At 39.3% G+C, this 10,570-nt stretch overlaps 1 protein-coding gene across 1 annotated transcript; it reads right to left on the reverse strand.

The window, feature by feature from the left end:
• Positions 1-522: 522 nt before the first annotated feature.
• myl13 (myosin, light chain 13) lies at positions 523-10,131 on the reverse strand. The gene is made up of 5 exons (XM_087810240.1): positions 9,807-10,131; positions 9,403-9,430; positions 2,884-3,033; positions 908-1,081; positions 523-855 (listed from the first exon to the last, which is right to left on the reverse strand). Exons 1-5 carry the CDS (start codon positions 9,906-9,908, stop codon positions 749-751), a joined length of 561 nt encoding a protein of 186 aa, XP_087666366.1. The 5' UTR covers positions 9,909-10,131; the 3' UTR covers positions 523-748.
• Between the last annotated feature and the right edge of the window lie 439 nt (positions 10,132-10,570).

Here is a 10,570-nt window from a genome sequence, read left to right on the forward strand (position 1 = left end):
AGGTCATCAAAGTATCAAAGTTGTCCACCTTGACAACGAACTTGATCCAGATCCTCGTCCTTCTTGTTCAGGATCATGAAGACTCGTCTGAGCTTCAACAGAGAGACTTACATCCAGACAGATCTTCTTCAGAGGAAACTACCTTCTGTGTCTGAAGCTCTCGGACCAGCAGCTGGTCTCTGATGAAGGAGGAACGTTTGACAGCAGGACCCGTGTCTCAGGCTGCACCAGAGGTAGAACCTGCTCCAGGACCCATCAGGACCTCCTCCACCAGACGACCCGCCAGGTCCAGTCTGGTCACGAACAACACATCCGTTCATCCGAGCTGCCGATCTGATGTTGCCGTGACAACCTTCTCACCCACCTCAGTGCTACCTCCTCCACGCTCACCTGGAGCCGGAGCCCACCTTGACGCCGTGCTTCCTAGTCAACCCGGTGAAGACCCCCGTCACCACCATAGTGACGTCACACGCAAAAAAACACATTTTAAACGAAAATAAACTTACAACACACTTCACCAAGTGAAACTATAACATTTATTAAACTATAAACAAAAAATAATTATAAATAGTAGTATAGATAAAGCCCAAAAAACACACTTTCTCCGTTCTCTCTCAGCTCCTTCTGCACACCTCCACTCACGTGAAGAACAAGCAGAAGAAGAAGAAGAAGAAGAAGAAGATAAACAAGTCTCAAAGTCACGTAGATTTAAGCAGAAGTTCCAGAGATTTTTATTCAGACAAACGTCTTAATTTGCCAGAATATATTTGACAAAAGCTTCATAGTTGATGCAGCCGTTGGCGTCCTCCTGGTTCTGCATCAGCTGCTCCACCTCGTCCTCCCTCATCTTCTCACCTGCACAACAGACCAGGTGAGTCTCGTCCTCCTCACACCTCGGTCCACTCACCCAGCGTGGCCAGCACATGTCTCAGCTCCGCCCCCATCACCGTCCCGTTGCCTTCCTTGTCGAAGACCCTCAGACCCTCCACGAAGTCCTCGTACGTTCCATGATCTTTGGCTCTGCAGATGTGCTGATGCATCGGCAGGAACTGATCAAAGTCCAACATCTGGCTCTGCATGTCTGAGAAGAAACGTAAACATCAGCTGAGAAGAACAGGAGAAGAACATGAGAAGAACATGAGAAGAACAGGAGAAGAACAGGAGAAGAACAGGAGAAGAACATGAGAAGAACAGGAGAAGAACAGGAGAAGAACAGGAGAAGAACATGAGAAGAACATGAGAAGAACAGGAGAAGAACAGGAGAAGAACAGGAGAAGAACATGAGAAGAACAGGAGAAGAACAGGAGAAGAACAGGAGAAGAACATGAGAAGAACATGAGAAGAACAGGAGAAGAACAGGAGAAGAACATGAGAAGAACATGAGAAGAACAGGAGAAGAACAGGAGAAGAACAGGAGAAGAACAGGAGAAGAACAGCAGAAGAACAGGAGAAGAACATGAGAAGAACAGGAGAAGAACATGAGAAGAACAGGAGAAGAACATGAGAAGAACAGCAGAAGAACAGGAGAAGAACATGAGAAGAACAGGAGAAGAACAGCAGAAGAACAGCAGAAGAACAGGAGAAGAACAGCAGAAGAACAGCAGAAGAACAGGAGAAGAACATGAGAAGAACAGGAGAAGAACAGCAGAAGAACAGCAGAAGAACAGGAGAAGAACAGCAGAAGAACACGAGAAGAACAGCAGAAGAACAGCAGAAGAACACGAGAAGAACAGCAGAAGAACAGCAGAAGAACAGCAGAAGAACAGGAGAAGAACAGCAGAAGAACACGAGAAGAACACGAGAAGAACATGAGAAGAACAGGAGAAGAACAGCAGAAGAACAGGAGAAGAACAGCAGAAGAACAGGAGAAGAACATGAGAAGAACAGGAGAAGAACAGCAGAAGAACAGGAGAAGAACAGCAGAAGAACAGGAGAAGAACAGGAGAAGAACAGGAGAAGAACAGCAGAAGAACAGGAGAAGAACAGGAGAAGAACATGAGAAGAACAGGAGAAGAACAGCAGAAGAACAGGAGAAGAACAGGAGAAGAACAGCAGAAGAACAGGAGAAGAACATGAGAAGAACAGGAGAAGAACAGCAGAAGAACAGGAGAAGAACAGGAGAAGAACAGCAGAAGAACAGGAGGAGAACAGCAGAAGAACAGGAGAAGAACACGAGAAGAACACGAGAAGAACAGCAGAAGAACATGAGAAGAACAGGAGAAGAACAGGAGAAGAACACAAGAAGAACAGGAGAAGAACAGCAGAAGAACAGGAGAAGAACATGAGAAGAACAGCAGAAGAACAGCAGAAGAACAGCAGAAGAACACGAGAAGAACAGTAGAAGAACAGCAGAAGAACAGCAGAAGAACAGCAGAAGAACAGCAGAAGAACAGCAGAAGAACAGCAGAAGAACAGCAGAAGAACAGCAGAAGAACACAAGAAGAACAGCAGAAGAACAGGAGAAGAACAGGAGAAGAACAGGAGAAGAACAGCAGAGGAACACGAGAAGAACAGGAGAAGAACACGAGAAGAACAGCAGAAGAACAGGAGAAGAACAGGAGAAGAACATGAGAAGAACAGCAGAAGAACAGGAGAAGAACAGCAGAAGAACACGAGAAGAACAGCAGAAGAACAGGAGAAGAACAGGAGAAGAACAGGAGAAGAACAGCAGAAGAACAGGAGAAGAACAGGAGAAGAACATGAGAAGAACAGGAGAAGAACAGCAAAAGAACACGAGAAGAACAGCAGAAGAAGAGGAGAAGAACAGGAGAAGAACAGGAGAAGAACAGCAGAAGAACAGTAGAAGAACAGCAGAAGAACAGGAGAAGAACAGGAGAAGAACATGAGAAGAACAGGAGAAGAAGGTTCAGGTCCAGGTTCTACCTTCAGGTTTGGGTTTCCCGAGCACATATGTGATCTCGGTGTTGGTCGGGTTCTGACCCAGAGCTCGGATCACGTCTCCACACTGAGAGAAGCTGATCCTCATCTCGTTACTGGGCGTCCGGTCGAACAACTGGAACGAGTCCTTGAAGTCTGAGGACACAAGTGTTGAATCAACACACTTATAGTTACACACTCATAGTAACACACTTGTGGTTACACACTCATAGTAACACACTTATAGTTACACACTCATAGTAACACACTTATAGTTACACACCTGTAGTAACACACTCATAGTAACACACTTATAGTAACACACTCATAGTTACACTCTTATAGTAACACACTCATAGTAACACACCACACTCATAATAACACACTTATAGTAACACACTCATAGTAACACACTTATAGTAACACACTTATGGTTACACACTCATAGTAACACACTCATAGTAACACACTCATAGTAACACACTTATAGTTACACACCTGTAGTAACACACTCATAGTAACACACTTATAGTTACACACTCATAGTAACACACTTATAGTAACACACTCATAGTAACACACTCACAGTAACACACTCATAGTAACACACTTATAGTTACACACTCATAGTAACACACTCATAGTAACACACTTATAGTAACACACTCATAGTAACACACTTATAGTTACACACTCATAGTTACACACTTATAGTTACACACTCATAGTAACACACTCATAGTAACACACTTATAGTAGCACACTTATAGTAACACACTTATAGTTACACACTCATAGTAACACACTTATAGTTACACACCTGTAGTAACACACTCATAGTTACACACTCATAGTAACACACTTATAGTTACACACTGATAGTAATACACTTATAGTTACACACTCATAGTAACACACTTATGGTTACACACTCATAGTAACACACTCATAGTAACACACTCATAGTAACACACTTATAGTTACACACCTGTAGTAACACACTCATAGTAACACACTTATAGTTACACACTCATAGTAACACACTTATAGTTACACACTCATAGTAACACACTCATAGTAACACACTTATAGTTACACACTCATAGTAACACACTTATAGTTACACACTCATAGTAACACACTTATAGTTACACACCTGTAGTAACACACTCATAGTAACACACTTATAGTTACACACTCATAGTAACACACTTATAGTTACACACTCATAGTAACACACTTATAGTTACACACCTGTAGTAACACACTCATAGTAACACACTTATAGTTACACACTCATAGTAACACACTTATAGTTACACACTCATAGTAACACACTCATAGTAACACACTTATAGTTACACACTCATAGTAACACACTTATAGTTACACACTCATAGTAACACACTTATAGTAACACACTCATAGTAACACACTTATAGTTACACACTCATAGTAACACACTCATAGTTACACACTCATAGTAACACACTTATAGTTACACACTCATAGTAACACACTTATGGTTACACACTTATAGTAACACACTCATAGTAACACACTTATAGTTACACACTCATAGTAACACACTTATGGTTACACACTCATAGTAACACACTTATGGTTACACACTCATAGTAACACACTCATAGTAACACACTTATAGTAACACACTCATAGTTACACACTCATAGTAACACACTTATAGTTACACACTCATAGTAACACACTTATGGTTACACACTCATAGTAACACACTCATAGTAACACACTTATAGTAACACACTCATAGTTACACACTCATAGTAACACACTTATAGTTACACACTCATAGTTACACACTTATGGTTACACACTCATAGTAACACACTCATAGTAACACACTTATAGTAACACACTCATAGTTACACACTCATAGTAACACACTTATAGTTACACACTCATAGTAACACACTTATGGTTACACACTCATAGTAACACACTCATAGTAACACACTTATAGTAACACACTCATAGTTACACTCTTATAGTAACACACTCATAGTAACACACTTATAGTAACACACTCATAATAACACACTTATAGTTACACACTCATAGTAACACACTTATAGTAACACACTTATGGTTACACACTCATAGTAACACACTTATAGTAACACACTTATAGTTACACACCTGTAGTAACACACTCATAGTAACACACTTATAGTCACATACTCATAGTAACACACTTATAGTTACACACTCATAGTAACACACTCATAGTTACACACTCATAGTAACACACTTATAGTTACACACCTGTAGTAACACACTCATAGTAACACACTCACAGTAACACACTCATAGTAACACACTTATAGTTACACACTCATAGTAACACACTCATAGTAACACACTTATAGTAACACACTCATAGTAACACACTTATAGTTACACACTCATAGTTACACACTTATAGTTACACACTCATAGTAACACACTCATAGTAACACACTTATAGTAACACACTTATAGTAACACACTTATAGTTACACACTCATAGTAACACACTTATAGTTACACACCTGTAGTAACACACTCATAGTTACACACTCATAGTAACACACTTATAGTTACACACTCATAGTAATACACTTATAGTTACACACTCATAGTAACACACTTATAGTTACACACTCATAGTAACACACTCATAGTAACACACTTATAGTTACACACTCATAGTAACACACTTATAGTTACACACTCATAGTAACACACTTATAGTAACACACTCATAGTAACACACTTATAGTTACACACTCATAGTAACACACTTATAGTTACACACTCATAGTAACACACTTATAGTAACACACTCATAGTAACACACTTATAGTTACACACTCATAGTAACACACTTATAGTAACACACTCATAGTAACACACTTATAGTTACACACTCATAGTAACACACTTATAGTTACACACTCATAGTAACACACTTATAGTAACACACTCATAGTAACACACTTAGAGTTACACACTCATAGTAACACACTCATAGTTACACACTTATAGTAACACACTTATAGTAACACACTCATAGTAACACACTCATAGTAACACACTCATGCAAAAAACACATATCAACACACACATGTAAAAACACACATTAAACCACTAAACTTGAGGTGCACAGACTTCACCTCAGGGATCTGTTGACTTCTTACAATGAGATGGTGGAAACTGCTAGATCTGATTACATCAGAAAACTGGTAGCAGCAAATAAGTGTTGTTTGACACGATTAATTCTCTCGTGTCTCCTGCTCCTCAAATCACGCCTGTCTTCTGTTAAGCTGACAGCAATGCATTGTTGAGATTTTTCATTGGAACCCCTACTGTCTCTGAGCCCCTCTCCTCCTTTTGGTCTTCCTTCACTGCTGTATCTTTGGGTGATATTTCGGCACTAGTGAACAAGATGAAACCCTCCTCTTGCTCAGATGACGTCCTTCCTTGTAGGCTTTTTATCAAAGTATTTGATGTAATTGGCCCCTGAGTTACCAATATGGTGAACCTCTCCCTTTCCACAGGGGTTTTTCCCAATGCATTTAAACATGCCATTGTGGAGCCTCTGCTCAAAAAGCCAGGCTTAGACCCAACTGACCTCAGTAATTTCAGAACTATTTCTAAGCTCCCTTTCTTGTCCAAGATCTTGGAGAAGGTGGTGTCTGAGCAGCTGTTCCTGGATCAGAGCGACATCCATGAGAAGTTTCAGTCTGGCTTCAGTAACCATCACTCTACGGAGACAGCTTTACTGAAAGTGTCCAGTGACATCATGATGTTCTGGTTCTCTTGGATCTGTCCTCAGCCTTTGACACAGTTGAACCAGATCCTGCTGAGAAGACTGAGGGATGAAGACTGTCTGGGTCTGTGTTAGAATGGTTCTCATCTTACCTTTCTGGGCGCAGTTTTAGTGTATCTGCCAATCAAATGAGGTCTGAATCGGCAGATCTGTTGTGTGGAGTCCCTCAAGGTTCTGTTCTGGGTCCTTTATTGTTTTTGCTGTACTTGATTCCCCTCGGTAAAATCATTCAGAGATTTCCAGATGTTTCTTATCACATGTTTGCTGATGACATCCAGCTCTACTGCTCTTTTGACCCAACTGAGGCCCAGAGGCTGAACTTAGTCAATTGTTTGCTAGAAATCAAACAATGAGTGAAAACACTTTGAAGCTAAATGTGAACAAAACTGAAACTCTGGTGATTGTTGATGATAAGATTCCAGGGTTGAGTCAGTACTTGAGTGACTTAAGTCAGTCTGTCAAACTGAGCCTGAGAAACCTGGGTGTTGTATTTGATAAAGACATGTCTCTTGTTCAACTCTGTAGAAAACTGACCAGAAACTGTTTCCTTCAACTGAGAAAAATCTCTAAACTTAGGGAAATGTTGTCGGAACATGATCTGGATCTTATAATGTGTTTGTTTCTTCTCGTCTGGACTATTGTAACAGTTTGTTTTCATGTCTTAACAAGAAGGATCTTCTCGTCTGCAGTTCATACAAAACTGCAGCCAGAACTCTGAGCCGCTCTAGTAGAAGAACTCACATTTCTCCTTCAAACTCTTCACTGGCTTCCAGTTTCTTTCAGGATCAACTTTAAAATTCTGGTTCTTACTTTCAGATCTATTCATGGTCAGGCTCCTCCTTACATCAGTGATCTGATCCAGACTTACACCCCAGCTCGGGCTCTGAGGTCTGTGGATCAGAATCTACTTATGGTTCCACGCACACGGCTCAGGACCAGAGGAGAGAAATCTTTTCAGGCTGTTGCTCCTAAGCTTTGGAACGATCTTCTCTCTCTTTGCTCTTGATGATCTACTGACTCCTTCAAGAAACATCTCTGTGTTTGATGATCTACTGACTCCTTCAAGAAACATCTCTGTGTTTGATGATCTACTGACTCCTTCAAGAAACATCTGTGTTTGATGATCTACTGACTCCTTCAAGAAACATCTGTGTTAGATGATCTACTGACTCCTTCAAGAAACATCTGTGTTTGATGATCTACTAACTCCTTCAAGAAACATCTGTGTTTGATGATCTACTGACTCCTTCAAGAAACATCTGTGTTTGATGATCTACTGACTCCTTCAAGAAACATCTGTGTTTGATGATCTACTGACTCCTTCAAGAAACATCTGTGTTTGATGATCTACTGACTCCTTCAAGAAACATCTGTGTTTGATGATCTACTAACTCCTTCAAGAAACATCTGTGTTTGATGATCTACTGACTCCTTCAAGAAACATCTGTGTTTGATGATCTACTGACTCCTTCAAGAAACATCTGTGTTTGATGATCTACTGACTCCTTCAAGAAACATCTATGTTTGATGATCTACTGACTCCTTCAAGAAACATCTGTGTGTTTGATGATCTACTGACTCCTTCAAGAAACATCTGTGTTTGATGATCTACTGACTCCTTCAAGAAACATCTGTGTTTGATGATCTACTGACTCCTTCAAGAAACATCTGTGTTTGATGATCTACTGACTCCTTCAAGAAACATCTGTGTTTGATGATCTATTAACTCCTTCAAGAAACATCTGTGTTTGATGATCTACTGACTCCTTCAAGAAACATGTGTGTTTGATGATCTACTGACTCCTTCAAGAAACATCTGTGTTTGATGATCTACTGACTCCTTCAAGAAACATCTGTGTTTGATGATCTACTGACTCCTTCAAGAAACATCTGTGTTTGATGATCTACTGACTCCTTCAAGAAACATCTGTGTTTGATGATCTACTGACTCCTTCAAGAAACATCTGTGTTTGATGATCTACTGACTCCTTCAAGAAACATCTCTGTGTTTGATGATCTACTGACTCCTTCAAGAAACATGTGTGTTTGATGATCTACTGACTCCTTCAAGAAACATCTGTGTTTGATGATCTACTGACTCCTTCAAGAAACATCTTAAGACGTTTCTATTTGTTCAGGCTTTTCCTTGAATTTCTCGAACTCCTGTGTTGTTCTCAGTATTATCTTGATCTTTAAAGTATGTACTTTTTTGAATATTGTTTTGATTGTTTAAGCGCTTTGTGACCCTGGTCTCGAAAAGCGCTATATAAATAAATATTACTTACTTACTTACTTACTAATACACATATGTAAAAACACACAACAACACACTGATCTAAAAACACACAACAACACACTCATGTAAAAACACACAACAACACACTCATGTAAAAAAACACAACAACACACTCATGTAAAAACACACAACAACACACTCATGTAAAAACACACAACAACACACTCTTGTAAAAACACACAACAACACACTCATGTAAAAACACACAACAACACACTCATGTAAAAACACACAACAACACACTCATGTAAAAACACACAACAACACACTGATCTAAAAACACACAGCAACACACTCGTGTAAAAACACACAACAACACACTCATGTAAAAACACACAACAACACACTCATGTAAAAACACACAACAACACAAACTGACCCTCGATCTGTTCGACAGAAAATTCCATCTGGAAGAAAAAAAAAGTTGACCTTTGACCTCTTGTTGATTGACAGATGAGAACGCGTTTAAAGTTACTACGTCATTTAAAATGCGTGAACTGAAGAGTGTGACGTCACTAGTGCCCGCTGGTTTCTGAGCGATGGAAAAAGAACGAGATGCGATGTTTTGTTTCTGCCACTAGAGGTCAGAGTTTCACCTTTTTAAAGTTTTTCTTCTTCTTTCGTCGTTGTTTTTATTTGTTAATAAACATTTTATTGAACAAATCTATTTATAAACATCAACAGTTTTATTTAATAATAATTATTATTATAATTAAATATTTATTTATTTAAACCAGAAGGTTTTTATTCTCAGTTTACATTCATTATCTTTTGTGTTGTTACCGTGACGGACGAGGGGTTGAACTCAGGAGTCTTGGGACGCTCTGGCTCAGGAACCTTCGGTGGAGCAGCAGCTGCAGCTTCTTCCTTCTTCTTTGGAGCCATGAGAAGATCTTGAGAGAAGATCCTGAGAGAAGATCCTGTGAGAAGATCCTGTGAGAAGATCCTGAGAGAAGATCCTGTGAGAAGATCCTGTGAGAAGATCCTGAGAGAAGATCCTGTGAGAAGATCCTGTGAGAAGATCCCGAGAGAAGATCCTGAGAGAAGATCCTGAGAGAAGATCCTGTGAGAAGATCCTGTGAGAAGATCGTGGACGAGGATGAAGCAGCAGCTCCTCGAACACTTTTATAATCGAGTGACGTCAGCGAGACACGACTATAAAAGGACAAGAATTGTGTTTCTATTTATGACGAACATTGTTGTTGCTGTTTATCATCGAGTCCAGAGTTTAGTCATTTTCAACTAGAATCCAAAAGATTTCAACTAAAGACTAATAATTTTCAACTAAAATCAAACAATTTTCAACTAAAATCAAACAATTTTCAACTAGAATCCAAAAGATTTCAACTAAAGACTAATAATTTTCAACTAAAATCAAACAATTTTCAACTAAAATCAAACAATTTTCAACTAGAATCCAAAAGATTTCAACTAAAGACTAATAATTTTCAACTAAAATCAAACAATTTTCAACTAAAATCAAACAATTTTCAACTAGAATCCAAAAGATTTCAACTAAAGACTAATAATTTTCAACTAAAAACAAA

This window comes from Callionymus lyra, chromosome 16 (genome assembly GCF_982586985.1).
Source record: "Callionymus lyra chromosome 16, fCalLyr1.hap1.1, whole genome shotgun sequence".
In the NCBI taxonomy this organism is placed as follows: domain Eukaryota; kingdom Metazoa; phylum Chordata; class Actinopteri; order Syngnathiformes; family Callionymidae; genus Callionymus; species Callionymus lyra.